This window comes from Ascaphus truei, chromosome 3 (assembly GCF_040206685.1).
Source record: "Ascaphus truei isolate aAscTru1 chromosome 3, aAscTru1.hap1, whole genome shotgun sequence".
NCBI lineage: Eukaryota > Metazoa > Chordata > Amphibia > Anura > Ascaphidae > Ascaphus > Ascaphus truei.
Window position 1 is genome coordinate 258,620,704 of NC_134485.1, and position 22,988 is coordinate 258,643,691.

General features: G+C 43.4%; 1 protein-coding gene across 6 annotated transcripts in view; it reads right to left on the reverse strand.

Moving 5' to 3' along the window:
• MYO16 (myosin XVI) overlaps positions 1 to 22,988 on the reverse strand; it is a 539,667-nt gene that overhangs the window by 282,667 nt on the left and 234,012 nt on the right. For all 6 annotated transcript variants that reach the window (XM_075590716.1, XM_075590715.1, XM_075590717.1 and 3 more), the window contains 3 exons: positions 9,349 to 9,454; positions 5,965 to 6,082; positions 4,213 to 4,360 (listed from right to left, as the gene is read on the reverse strand). In XM_075590716.1, coding sequence (XP_075446831.1) covers positions 4,213 to 4,360; positions 5,965 to 6,082; positions 9,349 to 9,454 — 372 coding nt within the window. The remainder of the gene's footprint in view (positions 1 to 4,212; positions 4,361 to 5,964; positions 6,083 to 9,348; positions 9,455 to 22,988) is intronic.

Consider the following 22,988-nt stretch of genomic DNA (forward strand, 5'->3'; position numbering starts at 1 on the left):
TCTCCCTTTCTTTGACCCTCTTTGACACCCACGTTTTCTTTCTCCTACACCCCCCTGCACACATTTACTAGAAAATATATGTATATATATATATATATATATATATATATATATATATAAAAAAAAGGGGGAAGGAAAGCAGCGCCTATGCTAAGGTTAACTAGGCAAATAAATATATATCCTATACACCAACTGTGCAAAAACTATTATTAATCTATACACTTAAACAATAAAATAATTGGATTATCCTAACACAGATATTAAATAGACCTATAACCAAAAACATATGATCTATTAATAGTATTAAGAAAAAATAAAAAATAAAGCCAAAAGAAAAAAAAGAGAGTATGAACACCAGTCCTCAGATAGTCCAATAATGATATGGATCCTGGTATGAAGGGTCTCCTGCTGCTCTCCAAAGTGGACGAACCACGTCCACAGGGCATCTATAGAAGAAAAGGGAAGAGAGAGCGCATACCCATAGCGTAAAATAGTCAATTTTAATGAGGGGAAGGGAGGGAAGGGGTTAAGAAATGCGCTTACAAGAAAGCAGTAAAATCAAGCATTGTGTGAATAATCACCACCATCCGGTTTGTATCTGCAGTATCCTGGGGCAGTCCCGATCGTGCAGCAATAGGATCAGTGTCCAAACAGATGTCCAGGGCTGGTGTATTCCATATACACGTGTAGGGTCCTGGAAAGATGGCTCCTCGTGGATCAAGCCTTTGCAGCAGTCGCGCGGTTCAATCAGTTCCGGCGCGCGGTGATGACGTCAATGCCCATGCGTCTAACGTGATGACGCTCCCTGACGCGTTTCGTCACTCACGGGTGACTTTCTCAAAGGGAAGTATAGAGAAGGGGGAGGTCCAGTACTTTATATGCTCTCCAATTATCTAGATCACTGGGAGTCTCCCCTTCTCAGCTGTATATACGCTTGGTGCTAATTGATATTTGTTAGATGCGCACAATGCATATTAAAAACCTTTGAGTTGAAGGAGTAAAGAAAAAATCTTATTCAAACAACAATTAATTAGATGAAAAAAAGGCACATAGTATTCATATGGGGAGTCAACCTTCACATAACATGACAAAGTATACATCAATAATTGATAAACCTGTCATACAAATATTGTGAAAGATAGACATGCAAGGAATGCATATTTTTTACAAATCGTGCATGTATATGGTCCACTCAGCTGACATGACCATTCAAAATATAAAAGGTATCTCCCTGTATAATTACATATAAAAATACAAATTGCATACAATTTAACAATACCAAATTGTGTTGAAAAACATATAAATGTAATTCCAATAATTAAACAGAATCAAATGAAAGACACAGTAAGAAAGCATTATTACCAGATATTGAACCCTATAAGGAGGGCAATTTCCCATATTAACATATGCCTAACAACTTAAGCACAGTGCATATATTTATTCAAGTCTATAGGCCAGGGCAAAGCAAGGTCTCAAGAGGGGGTGAACTGGGATATGAATGTAGTAGGTGAAATATTATGTGCTTGTAGATAAGTGTATGAGTGTAAATATAGAAAGTTATCAATTACTACTATATTAAAAATCAATTATATTACTACCAATATGTGAATAATTCTAGTGGTGATGGAACTAAGTCCAAGTGTGACTATATTTGTGCGTGAATAATTGTAATAAAAACTATATAATAAAAATAATTAATGTATAGTGATATTTAATATGTACTATGTGTGTGACCATACACCAAAAAGTGAATATAGTGTAAGCTAAACTAAAATAATGTGGTCCCAGCTCCGGTACAGGAGAGGGTGTGAGGGGGGGGGGGGGGGAAATGGGAAAGGGGGAAGGGGGGGAAAGGGGAAGGATTGGGGAGGAATGGGATAGATGGTTGGGAAGAGAGGGATCTAGGATATCCCAAGGAGAGATCCAGACAAAAGATTGTGGAGGGCAGAGGAAGTCTAGCAGGAAGAGGCGTCCAAGCATCATTTAACAAAGGTACTCACATCCAGGCATTCATTAAGTCCACCCAGGCTTAAAGTGCCCAATCGGTGGATCCAAAAAGTTTCCCGCCTACATAGAGTTTTAAACCGATCACCGCCTAGGGTATTTGGTGAGATGGTCTCAATTCCCATTACTCGCATAGTTTTAGGGTCTTGTTGGTGGAATGTTTTATAATGCCTGGACAAACTATGGTTGTTGAGACCCTTAATCACATTTCTCCTGTGTTCCAAAAAACGCGTTCCAAGAGTCCTAGTAGTACGTCCAACATATTTTAAATTACACCCGCACTGGATGATATATACGACGTACGTACTAAGACAGTTAATGGAACTTTTAATTGCATGAGTGGCCCTTGTATTAGAGGAACTAACCTGAGTCTGGCTAAGGAGATGCCTACAAGTGATACATCGGCTGCGACCGCATAGGTGGTTGCCTGGTGGACCCTTTTGGACCTTATCAATGGTGGAAGTGGACGAGGACCTTAATCTAGTGGGGGCTAGAATGCTTTTAATGCTTCTAGCCTTTCTGTATGTCACAGTAGCCCTATCGGGTAAAATGGGTCCCAAATGGGGGTCACACTTAAGAACTGACCAGTGGTTATTCAAGATCCTATTTATGGCTTTAAATGACTGATTATAATCAGTAACGAACCTTGATGTCGATGCCTCCATCCCTGAATGTGCTGTTGGTGAATCGTAACCGAGACGAGTCCCCTTATGATTTTTCTTTTTAGACTGATTCAGTAAGGTAGATCTGTCAGATGCACTCACCTTGTCAAAAGAGTCGGAAATCAGTACTGGATCATACCCTTTAGAGAGGAACTTTGTTCCTAATGATGCAGACTGGTTCTTGAAATCCATATCCCTAGTGCAGTTCCTACGTAGTCTGTGGAACTGCCCCAAGGGAATGTTGTTGAGCCATTGTTTGTGATGGTTACTGGACGCATGGACATAGCTATTTACAGACACAGATTTGAAGTGTGTGGTGGTGATAATATTCAAATCTGTGTCTGTACTAAGAGCCAGGTCCAGAAAGACAGTGGATGATTTACTGATGTCAAATGTGAACTTTAATCCTAGCAGATTGTCATCGAAGGAGCTCAAAATACTATTTAACACCGATGTTTCTCCATCCCAAATGATAATAATATCATCTATGAAACGGCCATAGTATACGAGACCCGCCCCAAGCAAGATGTTCTGCCAAACGGAGGATTCCTCCCAATACCCCATAAAGAGGTTGGCATAGCTAGGGGCGAATCTCGTACCCATGGCCGTTCCACAGATTTGTAAATGAAAATCACCTTCAAATAAAAAATAATTGTGTGTGAGGATAAAGTGAATACATTGTAAAATAAATTGTTTGTGTTTTTCCGGAAATGATAAATCCCTGTCCAACCAATACTTAATTGCTTCTATCCCCCTGTCATGTTCAATGCAGGTGTACAGTGATGTAACATCACAAGTGGCCCATAGATAGGTTGGTTTCCACCTAATCTCGGAGATGGAATCAATGACATGGAGCGTGTCCCTAATATGGGACCTGAGCTTGGCTACATAGGGTTGGAGAAAGTAATCAACATATTGGGACAAACTCGATGTCATTGACTCCACCCCCGATACTATGGGTCTGCCAGGGGGATTGGACAGGGATTTGTGCACTTTGGGCAAATGATAAAAAATAGGAGTGCGTGGATGTGAGGAATACAAAAATTTGAATTCAGATTTAGAAATGATACCTTCACCTAGTGCAGTGGTAAGAAGCTCCTTCAACGACAACTGGTAGGAGTCCACTGGATCGGACTCTAACAAGGTGTAGGAGGCCAAGTCACCCAGGAGTCTGCGCGCCTCTAAGAGGTAGGCAGACAATTCCTGAATGACTATGCCCCCCCCCTTGTCGGCCTGTCTAATAACTATCTCATGATTGGCCTTAAGCTTGCCCAATGCGCCCAGTTCACCCTTGGTTAAATTTGGACTAAATTTCGTGGGTTTTGCGCACAATAGCTCAAAGTCTCGTAGAACCAGGTTATAGAACGTGTCCACAAATCCCCCCTTAGATTGGTATGGGAAGAAGACCGACCTGGGTGCAAATGGTGAATGTATAATATTACAATCCATATCTAAGTCACCTTCCACAGACCTATTTTTTTTTTACTGTGAATTTATTATTATTGTAATGGAAGGAAAGCAATGCTGTTTTAGGTTTCTCTATTACCTGTGTGCCGATGAACTCTTGAGGTACAGGCTATATTTTTCTTCAGCAGACAGCCCATCCATCAGCAAATAGAAAATAAGGAAATTGCTCTGGCCTGGAGCGCGAGTGAAGAGACGGGACTTCTCCAGCATATATGTATACACTCTGGCTGTTATAGAAAAAGAAAAGTCCATGAGATATAGATTTTTTGTAGATGAATATTTAACAATAAAATATTTGCCATTTTGTAACTTTTATTTAGCATTAAAACAATATAGTTAGGTTTGACTGTAGCTTCTTACTATATATAAATGTTGTTACTTTAGTGGTAATCCTGAGAAACAAGGATACAACCAGTTGCACATTTGTGGGTTATTCACTAAATTGTGGCAGAACTACTTTGTGTAGCAAGTCCATAAAAGGTATTTTGCATGTCTATGCCCCAGTTCTAAATAGCTGCACATTATATTGTATGCTGCTGAGAGTATAGCACAGGTTTGGAGAACCTATAAAAGATGTGAATGCACATCAGTGGTTTTTGTGTTTACTGTACTGTATACACTCCTCTGGAAATTTTTACAAATGTTCAAAATTATTGTTATGGTACGTATAAAGTACCCACACATTGGAAACAGGGCTTTATTTTTAATGGGAAACCCCTTTAACTTCGAAAAGTTACAATACTCACAAATGTGCAAAAAAAGAAGGAAATAAGTGGTAATAGTCAATTGGAGAATACATCGAAAATCAAAAATAAGAAGAAAAATATTGGAAAATTATCGAATTAAATTTTTTTTTTTTTAAACGTAATTCCAATTTTTTTTTGCAGCTGTACATTGAACCCAATTGCAGCATCCGGAGACTATCTCTCCTGCAAAGACAACCACACCAAAGAGGAAAAGGAGGGGTGGAGGGGAAAACAAGGGGAAATTAATAAAAAACACAAAAGGGCAAAAAACAATATATACGTACAATACACATAATGGACAAGGGTAATAAACTAGTAGGGGGGCAACATTAACATTAACATTTCGGGGCTACAGACGACCCTTCTTCAAGCACGTTCCCACAGATGTGATAAATCTGTGGTACTCGCCTAATTACCACACCCCCTCTCAGATATATCTCAAAATACACTTTTGACTTATTCCAATTGACCATTGTCTATTGCTTCTATTTTGCATGCTGGGGCCATATGTATATCTCTGTACCCCTTGGGGTGATAGAGGTTCCCCCTGCTTCCTTGCACCAATTCACCTTATTTGTATACTTACCACTAATGTGGAGTTCTACCTAACACACATACTTTTTGTAATTCTAAAAATGTTTGAGACTTTTCAAATTTTTTCAAAATTTCCAGAAAAAAAACCCTATCAATCGAATTTTCACACACACACATTTACCTATTTCTAGTTACAGCAAAACACTGTGATACTGTGTATTTGACACAAATGTTTCACTTCTCATTTGCAGGAAAAAGAGAAAGCTCATTTACTAGCCAAAAATGTTAAAAATATATATATCTGAATGTGTTACAATTAATTATAGAAAGAAAACAGCATTAAGAAAAAATAAATCTACAGAATTTATTTTTGAACATAAAGTTTTAAGATCCGTTCCCTGTTTTCTTGTGTTTTTCTGCCATCATGTGGATAACAAGAGTATTTCACACAGTTAGACTATCTCAACAAAAAGGTTCTTGAAAGCTCATGTACACGAAAATCTGTATAAGAAAATTGATGTTCATCCAATAAATTGTTTCAAATATCTTACCTCCTGACAAAGTAGCTTTCCTTTCACAGAATTGTAACTCAATTAGCTTTATGAAACGGCTGGATGAATGATTAAGTGTTGTCTTGGCATGTCCAAAGGCTTCTAACATGCAGTTAACCTGCAATATAACCAACATGCAAAACGTATCAAGTAAGTGTAGCTGAAATAATAAGCTACTTGGTACAGTATAACTGATGGTATACATGGACAAGGAGGGTCAAGTGATTCTTACCTGCTGTCAAATTCTAGGTGTCTATCAAAATAGTAGGTCATGTTTAAAATACAGTGTTAGAAAGGTTGAGTATGATGAGTGGGTACCAATTACAGCTAGGGATTCCGGTTCTCGGTGTTTATTTTTTGTAAAAATCGGTGTGGGTGGGGAGGGTTGTATGTTTTTCTGGTGTTTTAATTTTCTAAAAAAAAAAAAAAACAGTTTATCAGTGTTCACAATAAAATCAAATTGACACACATTTGATTTTGGTGTTTCTCTGTGCATTCCCCTCACCCCCTGGTTTTTATACTCCCCAGTCTTTGTCTTCTATCTGTGGCTGAGTTTGTGATAAGAGTTGAAACTCAACTTAATTTCCTGTTTTTATTGTAACCAGAAGGCCAAATGATGTTGGCGGTGTTTTTTGGTTAAAAAAAAAAAACTCAAACCGGACTAATTTTGATAGACATATACTTCTTTGCTTCTAAAACTTTGTTATTTCCTTCTCAGACATCAAAAGAAAAACAGCGTCTGTTAGAAGCCATGCCCCTACATGGCCTTTTTTATTCTCTAGTAGGCAGATAAGTCTGACCCCAATGCAGGAAACAGAAATGTTATGTTGTAAATACGTGTACTCTAATCTATATTGAATTGTATAGATGCACACTGTTATTTGGTAGATTATTTGCTTTGTATAACTGATTTGTACAAAGGTCAACTAGTGTGTAAAAGGAAAATGGTGTGTAAAATACCACTAGTATGGTGGTTTATGTAGGTTTTCTGTATGGTTATAAATGTTCACTTTTTTTTATTATGCAAAGGATATTCAAATAATTGAAATTAACATATTTCCCAGGTATCTAAAGTATGTTCACAAGTATCTCTCCACGTGTATAGAGAGAGTGTCTAGATGGGAGTAATGCCACTTTTAAAGTTATGGTTGTTAAGTCCCTCCGTTAACCTTTAACAGCCGTAACTGGATATGCAATGATAGGGGAAACGCTTCAATTGCATATCATTATGAAGAACGTCCATAACAAATTATGATATTTAGATTAGTAAAACTGGGTTAACATTTCATTATTCATTCTAGTGGATAAGTGTTAGTATTAACATGATATTCATGTAGGGTAACGTCACATTAAACAGTCTAATGGAGCATAATGTATCTGGGCCTATGAGATGTTTTACTTTGATGAAGTCTGGAAGATTTAGTTAGCACCCTATATTATTCAAATAAATGGGGTATTTTTCTTTGATAAATCTGGTGCAATTATTTAGCACCGGTTTTGTCCTAGTTTTAAAACAGGCATACTTTGGTAAGGAACCACTATATTTTCAATAAAAATTTGATAAATGACTTTCACATGCATAAAGGCAAAATAAATGGCAACAATATCTCTTCAACGAGAAGAGCATTATATGTCCACAAAGGTGTTATTATACTGATTTTGAGGCTAACTCCTTCAGTGCAGTTTAAACATAAAAGTCATGAAGGGTGGCAACCTGGAGGCCTTTAAAAAGAATGATGTATGTCTTTGGGTTTTGCTCATTTTGTAAGGGGCATTCACAATTTGCACCGACCGTGAACAGAACAAAAGGGGTCTCTCCCCTTCCACCACTGGAAGGAGTAAAGGATAGCGTGAGCACGCAAGAGAACTTGCACGCGATCTCTAGAGTCAGAGAGGATGTGGCAGCTGAGGTGGCAGGACCCTCAGGCACTGACAGGGTTAAACAACATAACTAGAAATAAATATTGCCGAGTTGTTTTTCTTTTTTTATGTGACATTATACAGCGTATAAAATACAATTTCTAGTCCCAATGTTTTCCTTTTGTTAAGCTCTGATTAACACATTTAAATATATATATATAATATATATATATATATATACATATATATATATATATATATATATATATATATATATATATATATATATATATATATATATATATATGTATGTGCAACACTCACCTTTATCCCATAAATTGATTTTTAATATACTACACTATGGTTTTTTTGCGCTGTTTTTTTGAAGATAAAACAGCGCAAAAAAACCATAGTGTAGTATATTAAAAATCAATTTATGGGATAAAATACTTCTTCAGTATTTCGATACGAAACGCGTAGGAGAGGGCGCGTTCCTTTATTTTCTTATTCTATTCCCATTGCGGCTTTATTTTATTGCATCAGCTTTGTTCGGGACTTGTTCGGGACTTTCTGCTCACTCGATACACTATTCATTGTGGTGAGACGCGGTGAGACGCGACCGGCAGAGGGACGCCACTAGATGACGTCACACGCACACGCGGACTAACCCGGAACTGATCAGGAGATCATCCCTTCTGAACTGACGGCTGCTGTATCTTCAGTACACGGGAAGGCTTCTCAAGCGGAGTTGTACTTACCGATCCTGGATACCAGCGACCAGAGGAAGGACGTTCCAGTCACATCTGCCCGTGTCCTGCTGTTCCCGCCAAGTGGTAACATGTCCCCAACATGTTATGCTGTGTAATCTTTATATTGATGTACGTGCAACACTCACCTTTATCCCATAAATTGATTTTTAATATACTACACTATGTTTTTTTTGCGCTGTTTTTTCTTCTGTTTCCATATTAGCCTGGTGTGCTGAGCCATCCTATCTGAACAGCGGCATAAAACCTCCTTCCAATCAGGTTATGCTATTTTTATCTAAGTCACAATATCACTCATCACGCACTTATCACTTATGAGCGCAATATATTTCTGTATCACCTTATATATATATATATATATATATATATATATATATATATATATATATATATATTATTATTTTTTTTGTATATAAATGGAAAAATAAATTTTAATGGTGGGAGATGGATAAATTACATACTTTACAACTGGAGGGAACTCTCAATGTATTATTTCCTGGTAAAATATTTTTTATAAATAAATACAGTACACAGTCTAGTAGTCTTGTGAAATTGTGGCCACACCTCCTGTAATATTGAAATCATGGCTTCCTCTCCTACGTACACCACTCATAAAACTCAGCACAAAACCTGCTGCAGGATAAGAATGTACACATACCTTATGTCCTTATATTTTAAAACTAAATATAAAATGCAGAAATACTTGCCTATCAACTTAGTTTTGTGGTTTAAAATAAACTTCAACAATAACACTTACATGCTTAATCTTTGAATCAAGTGCATTTTTCCTGGAACCACACCTGAAGGTCAAGTGTTTGACTATGTGCTTGCAGGCTTCTGTCTTCCCAGAGCCACTTTCACCACTGAAGGGAAATAGTGAAAACTGGGTCATTATTCGGTTCATCACATGTTAATACTAATCAATAAACATGTACGTTCTACTCCATTCATAAATGTAGCAAATATAGGGAAAATGTGCATAGCTTTAATTATGAATTAATATTTAAAAAAGTATTACATACCACTTACCATTATCATAGACATTTTGGACCTTATTCAGGCTTATCTAGAGCCTAAAATGCAGTAGCGCATCGGGGGAGGGGGGGGGAAAGGTGCAAGAATTGGTATCTCGGTAACAGAGGCCCAGAGCTCTTGCCAACAGCAATTAAACTGATTGTCGGGGGACAGAGCAGGGCCTATGTAACAGAGCAGCCCTCCTCATCAATGTTGCATTATCGTGTTACGTTGTGGCGTCATGTTGATGCGCCGTCCCATAGCGATGCTTTGCCATGACAATGCATCATCATTTATATCATTGTATAATTAAATCAAATCATTACACAACTTCGAGACATTACGTGATCTATTAGATATTTAGATATCACTCAAAATAGAATACTTATATACTTTAGTGACTTACTATGGGAATTAAATATATTAACTCCTCTTCCCAGAATCAATTAACCCCTTTTTTAATGAAACATGGTGGTGGACACGTGGTGTCTCTAGAAGTTTTGTAATGATTTGATTTAAATCTTACATATGTGGAGAATCCTAATGCAACCTCAATAATTCCAATGAAAGAATAATTGTCCAATGTTCTTATATTGTAAAAATGGTTCACTACAGGATCTATTGGATCAATTCCAATTATGAGTAGTCATTTGTTAGTGAAATATTAAAAGGTTAGCTATATAGTAATAATACACAATGTAATTTACAAATATTGTTCCATAAAGAAGAGGAAATAAGTTAATTAAAGTGAATGTTAGACTATATCAATTATATTCCTCCAATATTCCTTTAATATCTGTTATAGTAATAATACAATAGATGAATAATATGTGATGTAATTAACTAATATTGTTCTAAATAAGAGTACAAATGCTCATCAAAATGAGTGCCAAATTTTATTCATTCTATGTCTTCAGTCTCTAATTTTGATAATTGTCATGGGTGCTCACCACAACCCAGGACCGGACCATGAGGCTGAGGTGGGGATATGGAGACACCAACCTAGGCCGTGAAGCCGGGTCCGGGTTGCGCAGCTCGTGGTCGTGTCAGGCCGGGACCAGGCAGGAGAGGGTAGAATCGTAGGAGGTGCTTGCCGTATCAGGATAGGAGAAGCCGAGAGTAGTCAGAGTCCGAAGCAAGGGTCGTAGGCAGGAGAGAGTAGAAGTCCGTTGAGAGAGCTACTCCAAAGGTGCCAGAGGTCAGGAATCCAGATACAAGCAGGGTTCTAGGTACAAGGAGACAAGACGAGTGCAACGAAGTGACTTGTAGCAAGCACAACTAGGAACTAACTATGCTCAGCAATCAGCCTAGGGCTGATTGGGCTAAATAGCAGTGAGGAGCCAATAGGGATGAGTGGAGGTGAGGTCACAGGTAAGTGGACCGCTCATAGATGGAGGCTGGGTGCAGGGCAGGTGCCGTGGACCCCAGTGATTGGAAGGTGCGGCCATATCGCACGCCCGCGATGGGAGACCAGTGCCGGGGCGGCCGCCAGGGAGTACAGATGTGCGCGGCGGTCGACCTCGGCGGCGCACGCAACCTGCGGCTGGGGTGTGAGTCACCGCCGATCGGGAGGCGGCCGTGATGGGAGGCGCCGGCACACGAAGAGCGCGAGGGGTGTGGGACACCCCCGAAGGTAAGGAACGCAGCGGCCTTACAGTACCCCCCTTCAGGGTCGACCTCCGGATGATCCATAGATGGTTTCAGAGGAAATTTCTGAAGAAATGCTCGGGTCAACCTGAGAGCATGCACCTGATCCAGCGGAATCCAAGACCTCTCCTCAGGGCCAAAACCCCTCCAATGCACCTCCTCTCGAGAAACGCAAATCCAGGATGGACTGAACCTCGAACTCCTCTTGTCCGTTTACCAGTCTAGGATGAGGTGTGATGTCTTGAGTATGTGGGTTAGGAAAAAATGGTTTAAGTAGCGAGCAATGAAATGTGGACGGGATCCTCATGGTTGCGGGCAATTTCAGTCGATAAGTAACAGGGTTCATTTTTTCCAATATAGGAAATGGTCCGATATATCTGGGAGCTAATTTCGGAGAAGGGACCTTTAGGCGAATGTTCTTACCCTTTGACCCGAAATGTAATTGGGTGGTTCCGGACGATGGCGATCGGCCTGTCTTTTTTTCATAATGGTGGCCGTTTAAGATTATCCTGGATCTTCGCCCACGATGCCTGGAGAGCCGAAATCCTTTCCTCAGCAGCTAGAACTACTGTACTTGGACCTGACTTGGGAAGGACAGAAGGGTGAAAGCCATAGTTACAGAAGAATGGAGACTGCAGAGTGGACTCGCTCCTGAGATTATTGTGCGCAAACTCTGCCATAGGAGAAGATCAAGCCAGTTGTCCTGTGAATCAGATACAAAACAGTGGAGAAACTGCTCTAGTGACTGGTTTGTCTGCTCCGTTTGACCATTAGTCTGTGGGTGGTACCCAGAAGAGAAATGAAGTGCCACGTTGAGTCTCTTATAGAAAGCCCTCCAGAATTTGGACACAAACTGAGAGCCCCGGTCAGAAACTATGGTTTGGGGAGACCCATGATGCCTGAAGACCTCCCTAATGAATACATCGGCTAATTTAGGAGCACTGAGGGGAACCCTTGAGGGGAATAAAGTGAGCCTGTTTAGTGAAACGATCAACCACTACCAGTATCGTGTCCATCCCTTTGGATTTAGGAAGGTCGACGATGAAGTCCATCACGATATGTTCCCATGGTCGATCAGGAATGGGAAGAGGTTGCAGAAGTCCCAGGGTCTTAGGCTAAGGCCCCGCTCCCAGAGTCAGCACACCTGCACTGCATACAGGCGGTGCGCTGAGATACACAGACCGCGATATGCGGTCTGTAGGGAGCGGGAGCCGGAGCGGGAGGTGGGCGGGAGTGGGAGGCTTGACAGGGAGGGGGGGCATGGCTTGCGCGGAGGGACCCGCTACTCTCCCCCCCCCTCCCTCCACGGACTCGGGCTGGAGCTGGAGCTGCTGAGGGTAACTTTAAACACACACACGCAGGCACTCACACACACACACACACACAGGCAGGCAGGCACTCACGCACTCATACACACACACGCGCGCACACACAGGCAGGCACTCACGCACTCATACACACACACACACAGACAGAGGCAGGCACTCACGCACTCGGGCACACACATACACAAACAGACAGGCATGCACGCACTCAGACACACACACAGACAGGCACTCACCTGCTTTCACTCCACACTCCTCCCCGCTCCCCGAAGCCTCTCTTCCTCCCGAAGCCTCCCCTCCCCATTGGCTCACAGCCACACCACGTGACGCGTCAACGCTAGGAAACACCATTCTCTTGTGTCTCCTAGCGGCTGACGCGCCACAGCATGTAGTCAGCTGTGCCGCCAGGGGGGACCGGGACCGGCTCGCGAGGATTCCCCTGCTGGTGGGGAACTCGCGACATGGCCGCCCGCGCCAACGAGCGCACCGGGACCGAGGCCTTACAGCGTGGTGTTTTATTTTGTGCACAGGTGGAACATGCTGCTACAAAGTCCTGAATGTTCTTGCGCATGCCAGGCCACCAGAAGGTTCGCTGTAAGAGCTTTGTCGTCCTTTTGGTCCCTGGATGACCCTCAGTTTTGGAGGCATGTCCCCACTGCATAACCTTGTGGTGAAGGGTCGGAGTGGTGAATAGGCGTCCATCTGGCACCCTAAGACCTTGCAGGATCTGGTCTTGAACCTTGACAATCTCAGAGAGAGCGTTGGAGGTGTTGGCCGAAAGAACACAATTGGGGGGAAGGATTGTGTCTTGGAGGTCCTCGGTTATATCCTCTACTGCAAACTGCCGTGAAAGTGCATCCGCTTTAACCTTTTTGGAGCCTGGGAGATATGAGGAAGTTGAACCGGGTAAAAAAGAGAGACCAGCGTGCTTGCCAGGAATTTAAGCGACGGGTAGTTGCAATTTATAACAGGTTCTTATGATCCGTAAGAATGGTGATGGGGTTCCCTGCTCCTTCCAGGAAATGACGCCATTCCTCCAAGGCCATCTTTATTGCGAGGAGCTCGCGGTTACCTACATCATAATTACGTTCTGCCGCAGAGAATTTTCTAGGGAAGAATGCACACGGATGCAGACTGGCCTGTGGGTTCCTCCTCTGGGACAAGATAGCTCCAGCTCCTTCATCTGACACATCCACCTCAAGAGTGAAGGGCAGTCCGGGATCAGGATGCACTAAGATAGGAGCTGAGACGGAAGCTTTCTTGAGGACTTCGAATGCCATGATAGCTTCGGGAGCCCATTGTGCTGGGTTAGCTTTCTTCTGGGTAAGGGCTGTGATGGGTGCGACTACGGCAGAGAAATTCTTTATAAACCTGCGATAATAGTTGGCGAAGCCCAAGAACATCTGTACCGCTCTCAGGGAGGCAGGACGGGGCCAGTTTACGATTGCATCCCCTTTAGCTGGTGCATCCCCTTTAGCTGGGTCCATGGCAAGGTCTGTGTCCGAGATGATGTATCCCAAGAATGAAGTAGATGACTGGTGGAACTGGCATTTCTAAAGCTTAGCAAACAGATGGTTACTCCATAACCTCTGAAGTACCTGTTTGACGTAACTTGTGTGTTCCAGAGCGTTCTTGGAGAAAATGAGAATATCATCCAGATAGACCCCTACGTGTTGATCTAGCAAATCTCTGAAAACGTCATTCACGAAGTCTTGGAAGACTGCGGGGCGTTGCAAAGGCCGAAGGGCATCACCAGATACTCATAGTGCCTGTCCCGTGTGTTGATAGCGGTCTTCCATTCATCCCCCTCACGGATCCGAACTAGGTTGTAGGCGCCCTGAAGGTCAAGCTTGGAGAAGATAGTTGCTCCTTGTAACCTGTCAAAAAGTTCTGCAATCAGGGGTAGTGGATACCGGTTCTTAATGGTCACCTAATTGAGTCCGTGGTAATCGATGCATGGGCGCAACGTACCATCCTTTTTCACAAAAAAAAATCCTGCCCCTGCTGGAGATGAGGACTTTCTAATGAATCCCTTCAGTAAATTTTCTTGTATATAGTCTCTCATAGCCTTGGTCTCGGGGGGAGACAGGGGGTAACAACAGCCTCTGGGGGGAATAGCACCTGGAAGAAGGTCTATGGGGCAATTGTAGGCGCGATGGTGTGGCAACTTTTTGGCTTGGGTCTTGTCAAAGACGTCCCTGAAGTCCCTATAGATCTCCGGAAGTTGGGACTTACTAGGTTCCAGAATCGAGACCCCTCCTAGTGCTTCGGGAGCATCTAGACAAGTCTCCTGACACTGATCTCCCCAAGTGATGGGCTGTGACTGGAGCCAATCGATCTGGGGGTTGTGGAGCTGGAGCCAGGGGAGGCCCAGAATCACATTTACTGCCGGCGTGTTGATGGCATCTAACTGTATCCATTCAGAATGGCCATTGATCATCTTGAGACGGAGAGGAAGGGTCTGTAGAGATATAAAAGCGGGCTGCAATGGCCTACGGTCAATGGCCTCGAGGCCCATGGGACGATCCTTGGTTATCAGCGGAATATGATTCCTTCGTGCAAAATCCTGATCGATGAAATTTCCACCGGAGCCGGAATCCAGGAAGGCCTGTGTGACGGTATCCCAGAAGTCTCCTGCTAGTGTGATAGGGATGAGTACCTTCTACAGCATTTTGGGAGAAGACGGAGAGGTGACCATACCCAGTGTAGTTCTCCCAAAACTCACTGGGGTTTGGCGTTTCCCGACCTAGAAGGACAGGCGAGCACCAGGTGTCCGCTTGTTCCACAATAGAGGCACAGACATGCGAGACGTCGGTGTTGCTTCTCTGCCATGGACAGACGAGTACCTCCCAGCTGCATGGGTTCTTCAGTGGGTAATGAGACGGCATCCCTGCAGGCTGTGTGGGGAACAGAAATCGGTTGCATACCTTTTGGGTGCTTTCCCCTACCGGTTCTCCGCTCCTCCAGCCGTTGATCTATACAAATAGATAGAGCAAAGAGCTCTTCCAATCTAGTGGGGCGCTCCAGGGCAGTCAATTCATCCTTAAAGGATTCGGTTAACCCCTGCCAGAAGACCGCAGCCAGCGCTTCATCATTCCAAGACGTCTCTGCTGCGAGGGTGTGAAATTCTAGCGCGTAGTGGGCCACTGAACGGTCTCACTGTAGAATATTGGGGATAGAAGAAGCAGCAGTTACCCTCCTTCGTGGCGTGTCAAACACCTTACGGAACTCGCCACAGAATCGATCCAGGTCGGAGGTTAGTTCCGGACGTTGTTCCCAAATAGGTGTGGCCCAAACCAAGGTGTCGTGAGTAAGCAGGGAGATGATATACACCACCTTGGAGTGAGGAGAGGGAAAATGAGAGGGTAGTAATTCGAACTGTATGCCGCATTGCCCCAGGAAGCCACGACAGGCGGAAGGATCACCTGCGTAGCGATTGGGAGTGGGTAAGCAGGGTTCAGAGGTTACTGTCGGAACCAGTGGCGGTGGAGGAGGGGGCGCAGGTGCGGCAGGTGGTACGAGAGTGTTAAGTTGGTCGGAGATAGTGCCTAGGGAGCGTTGGAGCTGTTTCATACGGTCCTGATTTTGCAAGAGGCAAGCATCTACTTGCTTGAATAGGCCCTCATGCTCTTGTAAGCGTCGACCCACCTCAGCGGGGTCCAGGTTTGTTGGGCTGAGCATAATGTCATGGGTGCTCACCACAAACCAGGACCGAACCGCGAGGCTGAGGTGGGGATATGGAGACACCGACCTAGGCCGCAAAGCCGGGTCCGGGTTGCGCAGCTCGTGGTCGTGGCAGGCCGGGACCGGGCAGGAAAGGGTAGGATCGTAGGAGGTACTTGCCGTATCAGCATAGGAGAAGTCGAGAGTTGTCAGAGTCCAAAGCCAGGGTCGTGGGCAGGAGAGAGTAGAAATCCATTGAGAGAGCCGAGTCCAAAGGTGCCAGAGGTCAGGAATCCAGATACAAGCAGGGTTCTAGTTACAAGTAGACAAGATGAGTGCAACGAAGAGGCTTGTGCAAGCACAACTAGGAACTAACTATGCTCAGCAATCAGCCTAGGGCTGATTGGGCTAAATAGCCGTGAGGAGCCAAAAGGGATGAGCGAGGTGAGGTCACAGGTAAGTGGACCGCTGATAGGCTGAGGCTGGGTGCAGGGCAGGTGCCGGGGATCCCAGTGATTGGGCAGCTGCCAGGGAGTACAGACGTGCGCGGCGGCCGACCTCGGCGGCGCACGCAACCTGCGGCTGGGGCGTGAGTCACTGCTGATCGGGAGGCGGCCGTGATGGGAGGCACCGGCACATTAGGAGTGCGGGGAGCGTGAGACACCCCCGAAGGTAAGGAACGCGGTGCCCTTACAATAATAGATCCAATGTGTCTTCAAATATACAGACTCTAATTGTACATTATGAGAGGTATACCAGACCAATTAAGTAATTAACCAATACAAATCAGGAGGTAACTATATAACCTAAGATAGGGACTTGACCTATTCCTTGTTCCTGGTTCCTGTGCTGAAGCGTTGGATCTCCAGCGTAACTTCAGCTTCCTGTTTTCTGAGGCCTGCTACCCTTCCCATAGCAGAGGCCTGTCTGGTTCCTGGGGCCTGCTGCTCTCTCTCCATTGCAGAGGCCGTGTCCTGGTTCCTGTGCTGAAGCGGTGGATCTCCAGCGTAACTTCAGCTCCCTGTTTTCTGAGGCCTGCTGCCCTTCCCATAGCAGAGGCCTGTCGCTGAGTCCTGAGTTCTGTAGCTCTCTCTCCCCGCACAGGCTCGTTCTGGACTCCTGCGCTGAAGCATTGGTTTACCAGTGCTGCCTGGCGGTGTGCCCACTCTGGTCAGCCTTCTCTTTCCTGAGACCGGCGCCATGGGCCGTGGACGCCACTCGCGCAAACCCCGTTCCCGACCTGCAGCAATTTTGCTGAAGCAGGAAGACCTGCTTGATCTCCTGTTGCCGACTCCCTGCTTGGATTACGTTTACCCTGATGTCTCCTATCCTGATCCTGGCTCGTGCACTGACTATGCTCCTCTCTCCAGTCCCGACCCTGCTATGTACGACTACGAACTGTGCAATCCGGATCAGCCTGCGCGGTCTAAGGTCGGTGCTTATACAACCCCAACTCAGCCACGCGGTACGACCCTGGTTTGTGGCGAGCACAACCGTGACAGTATGCTCGGCCCCACAAACTCGGACCGCCCTGTGGTGAGGGTTGGTATGTGTAGAGGGAGAGAGGGTTTGGCCCGGTATTAAAGGGGTTGCACCCCATATGGCCCCCCCCTGACCTCACCAGGGAGACAAGGGGTTAACTGGACTGCGGTCTAGGAATGTGGTTTGCACCTTGTTATATCATGAAAATGTATGTTCCCCTGTTCCCATGTTTTATTATTATGTCAGTGTCTGCACCACACACACACTGGGATCCATCCGGGAGGGCAAGGGTTATAGTTGTATAGTGATTATAGCCCTTTGTTTAATTTTCCTGCCTTTTCAGGCACCATTTTGCAGGGTCCCATAGGCCGCCATTGAAGCTCCATTGTTTTCAATGGCGGATCTAGCTGTTTTGGACCCATTTCCCTTGAAGACCAGCAGGTGGCGTCCGAGAGGAGGAGCGGCGGTTTCCCCATTGTAAGTCAATGGGCTCATTGACTTCAATGGAGATTCCTAAACATTATTTCTAACTAAATACACCCCCCTAACACATACAGTACAATAATGTGCAAAATATCTATTATCCAGATATGGATAATAGATTATTTGCCCATTATTAAACACTGCATTAGCATATCTAAATAAAAACAGCAGCCAGCTAATCCAATGAATACAAGCAGTAACAACATCAACAATGAATTAATTAAACCATTAACCAATGAAACCAATTAATTCCTAAACGAACTCAAAATGAATAGTAACACTAACCAATCAAACCAATGAATTACTACAACATTAATGAATGTAAACATTAAAAGACAAAGAAATAAATTCAAACAATATCTGAAATAACCATAACACATTAGCTAACATAATACAAAATTAACTACAAACGAACACCAATCGCAAACATTTTATTACCATTAAGCAGGAAAAAAAAAAACAATCACATCCACAGAAGAAATTGAAATTAAAAAAACAAACAGCAATACCAAGCCACAAATGCCCCCCAAATATTGTCATAATAATGTATTAATCTGTACCCTAAAGTGGTACAGATTAATATATTATCAGTCAATGTGCCGCCCCCAAAAAAATCAAAAAACACATGCAATGAAGAAACCTGTAAAAAGAGACATTTACAAACATTCAATATATTACTTACCATTAGAAGCGGTGGCTCTCCGACTCCAGGGGTAACAGGAAACTCACGTACCTTGAAGGCCTCCAACAGCATCCGATGCCATCCGCCATGAAGATCCGGATCAAGGTACCCAAATCTTCTTTTTTCTTTCTTTAATCACCTTCTTCTATCTTCATCTGTCACTATTTCTTGATCTTCTTTATCTTCTATCTTCATCTGTCAATCCAAAAAAACCCATGGTAAATCCCAACTGCTGTTGTCTCGTCGTCTTCTTGGGCTCAAATGAGGCGTCACAGCCTTAAATAGGGCTTGTGATGTCACATTTAGCCTCAAAATGGTTAACAGCCACCTGATTGGCTGTTCAAACCATGTTCTGACTTTAATTATTTTTTTTTGCATGACGTCACTTAAAGGGAATGATGCCAGCCAATCAGAATGGCTGTGCTTCATTTGCCTTTAAGATGACGTCACTAAATCCAAGATGGCCGGCGTCACATGGTACTCAGCCAATCAGAGTTTGATCTTGTTCCTCAGAATTTTTCTAACAAAAGAACAGGAGAGCAAAGTTAGTATGAAATTCTCACGACTCTAAGGCCGAGCTCAAGGTTGGGGCATCGCTACGTGCACGCACTTACTTCAAGTACTCTTACCTAATTGCCTATGGTAGTTCCTCAAGTGTGCACAGCAACATTTTGCAGCCACAACAAAAATTGAAATTGCGGGCTGCAGTCACGAGACGTCAGCCTCACGTGAGCTCGTTCAGCCAATGAGGGCGAACCAGCTCCGTGACACGTCTATGATGCGTTCGCCACGCTCCTGATCGCCACGACCCATCTCCTGCAACTAGCGCACGCATCCCTGGGGCTGCAGGAGTGCGTGCGGCACTCGCACAAAAGCGTGCGTCCGAGCTCGGCCTAAGGAAGCTGATCGCCTGCGAAGCACGTAGAGTGTGGAGTGAAAGGAGAGCATGAGAGTCGCGTTCTCTGTTCTCGACGGTCGCTACCGGAAGTGACAGGCTCCGACGCTGACACTCACGGAGGTGGTGAGGCTGAAGCAAATCTCAGATTCAGGCGATTCAGCTCCTATTCTGTCTTGTTTTTATCAATGCTATAAAGACTGTACTTATTGTAAGTACAAAATCGTAAGGTTTTTATCGAGTTAAATATAAATGTTGTTATGCAATCTACACTATTGTGTCTCTCGTATCTCTTCTGAGATTCTCCCCATCCACCTGTATTGATATTAAGGAGGAACTTTGAACCTGTGACATGCTTGCTTCTATCTTTTAAAATGTGAGTAGTCACTCTACAAGATACAGAAAGATCCAATAGCTAACTTGTTCAGGGCAGGACCGAGACATTACTGAGGCCCAGGCAAACACAAAATTTGGTGCCCCTACTACTCACAACGGCAGGTCACCTCACCACCTTCTTTAAGTGTCCTCACTGTTCGGATCTCCCCAGTTAGAGGGCACCTAGTGCGGTGGCACTAGCCATCGCCATTTGTGAGCGTGCACACTCAGCTTGGGCACCAGCGCACATTTTGCAATTTCCCGTGATGCGTGGTAAATTTAAAAACGTGTCCTGGCTGCTGGTGGCCAAGCTGATTGTCCTGTGTGCATACACTCAAAAACGGCTTTGTCCTGCAGAAGGAACTCCTTTTCAGTTGGCACCCCGGGCATGTGCTCGACGAGCCTGCCCCTTAATCCAGCACTGGACATGTTCATACATCTTTGCGCTATTTGTTAGATTTTTCTTTTTTATTGGTGCCGTCCTGCGACCTGTTTTTTTTGGAAGAAAACTATACATATCTAGATATTTGAGAAATTATTCCTTACCTAAGGGTTTAAGTGGAGGCTTTTAATTAAAGTTGTGCTTTCAGCCCCTCCTGGGGCTGACTGCAGCTAAAGATCTGAATAGAGGACAAGGCCTTCAGACTGCGAGAAGGCCAGTACCATCCAGAGGTCTGGGCCCTATTCTAAAAGACTATGCATTCGCTGTAATAACTGCAGTGGATGTTAAAATAAAGGATCCTGTCTATTGGGTAGGGGTATGCTTGAAGACTGTCATGGTGGGGACTGTCTCCATTAACTCTAGGGCATGCTATGACTGGAGGTGTTGCACCAGAATGAGAATTCAGCCTGAGGATCACCAAAAGCCTGTCCTGTTTCCCCATACCATCACGGACGCTCATCTCTCCTGAACCCTCACAGGTAACAAGCACCATCACACCTGTAGCTTTAGCAAGAACTCACCGGGGAGGGGGGGGGGAAGCAGTGCTACACAAAGAAGACACCGACACAGATTTTGTAAGTGCACCACTTTTGCACCAATTTATGACACATATAAACATGAATAAATACATGGACCCCTATGTATCAAAATGATTTTGGAGAAAAAGTGGGCTATTTTTATTCAGAAACTATTCTGGATCCAGGCTCACTTGTAGCATGTGAAAAGATCCATGTAGCTTAACTCATCCCCTTTTTAAAGCACACACAGTCCCTTCTATTTTCTTCAACTTTATTGAGTGGGGTTAACAGAAATATAAAAGTACTTGCATGTAGTTTGTGGTAGGAAAAGTCTCCTGTGAGGAGAGGTATCCTAATTGGCATTGGTATCAGGGGAAGTACTTCTCTGAGGGGAAGGTAAAAAGGAATCCCTTTTCTAAGGGAGCAGTGGAAGATGTGTCTACTCACTTTGGCTGCTGTTGAAAAGAGAGCACACTTTCCTTTTCCTCACAGGAACAAGCCAAGGGGCATAACAAAATGCAGAGAAGGGCAGGGGAGAAGGCTAAACCAATCTCAACTATGAGCATTGGGAGATTGCTAGGGCAACTGACATGGCATGTGGAAAAGGCAATATAGTAACAACTATGTTGCAATTCACATAGGAGCACTGGCTGCTTGGAACAGGGAAAACATGCAACTTTCCCTGGGGAGAGCTGGCAGTGGGAGACCAGAAAAAATGTACAGAAAATATACAATCCTGTTCCAGGACAGAAATTTATGTATCAAAGTACTTTGATCTATTCTGTCCTGTCTGCCCCAGATTGCGACTTGGGGATTATCAGTAGAATTAATTTGGGAGTAGTTACATGGTGCGCATATTATAAGGTAATATATCACATTTTGTGTCTCTGTGCACCACTCACTTTCACTTTTACCAACAAAAAAAATGAAACCCCTATAATGAGAGCACTCTAAACAGATATATACACTGATAACACCAGATAATCTAATGATGTAATGAATTGATGAATTGTTTAAAATAATCTTTATTAGGAGATACCTCAAAATTAAAATAATGCAGGTAAGTGAACCTATGCCTCGTCTGAGGCTTGCCTAATCTAAAGTGCGAATTTAAAATGGAGTGAGTATAGACTGGGGTATAAAATCCCAATATAACGTATAAGTAGGACTATAAAGCCATCACATTTAGATGCAAAATCACATCTAAATAAGTGTAGCTAAACACCAAACTCTGAATAGTTAATGAGTAACCTATACAGAGAAATAAAAGAATCTACTGTCATAGAGAGTCTCAGTGATTGCTGCACTGTGGAGGTGCAATGCCTGTGGCCAAATATGTAAATGAATATCAATATATAACACTTATATCAGCTCTGGCCTCCCACCTAGCAGGTAGTGCAGTGTAGTGTGAACATTTCAATAAACGCCTAGATCCTTGTTAAATGAACATATATGTTGGAGCGTTAATATCACTCATAGTGTAAACATTCGTTGTAGTTACCCTCATATAGTATCACAGATGATGAAACATTGTAGCTCCTGTGCAATTTAAACCTCATGTAAGCATATATTTCAGTCTCAGAGCTATATAGCTGGACAGAATGACAGACTCAATATGTCTGACAAAATGTCTCTTAGTTAGCCAATATAGTAAATATATCCAGATAAAAGCTTTTGACTGCTGCATAAACTTGGTAATTAACAGAGAATATATGACTGGACAGAGTGACAGACTTGTAGTGTCTGACGCAGTGTCTCCTTGTCACAATAGTAACTGTGGTGTAACAATCAAACCAATTAAAATTGTGAGGTATGATACAATAAACCTCACAGGTACATAACAATATATTCCATGTAACCAATTAGCTCAG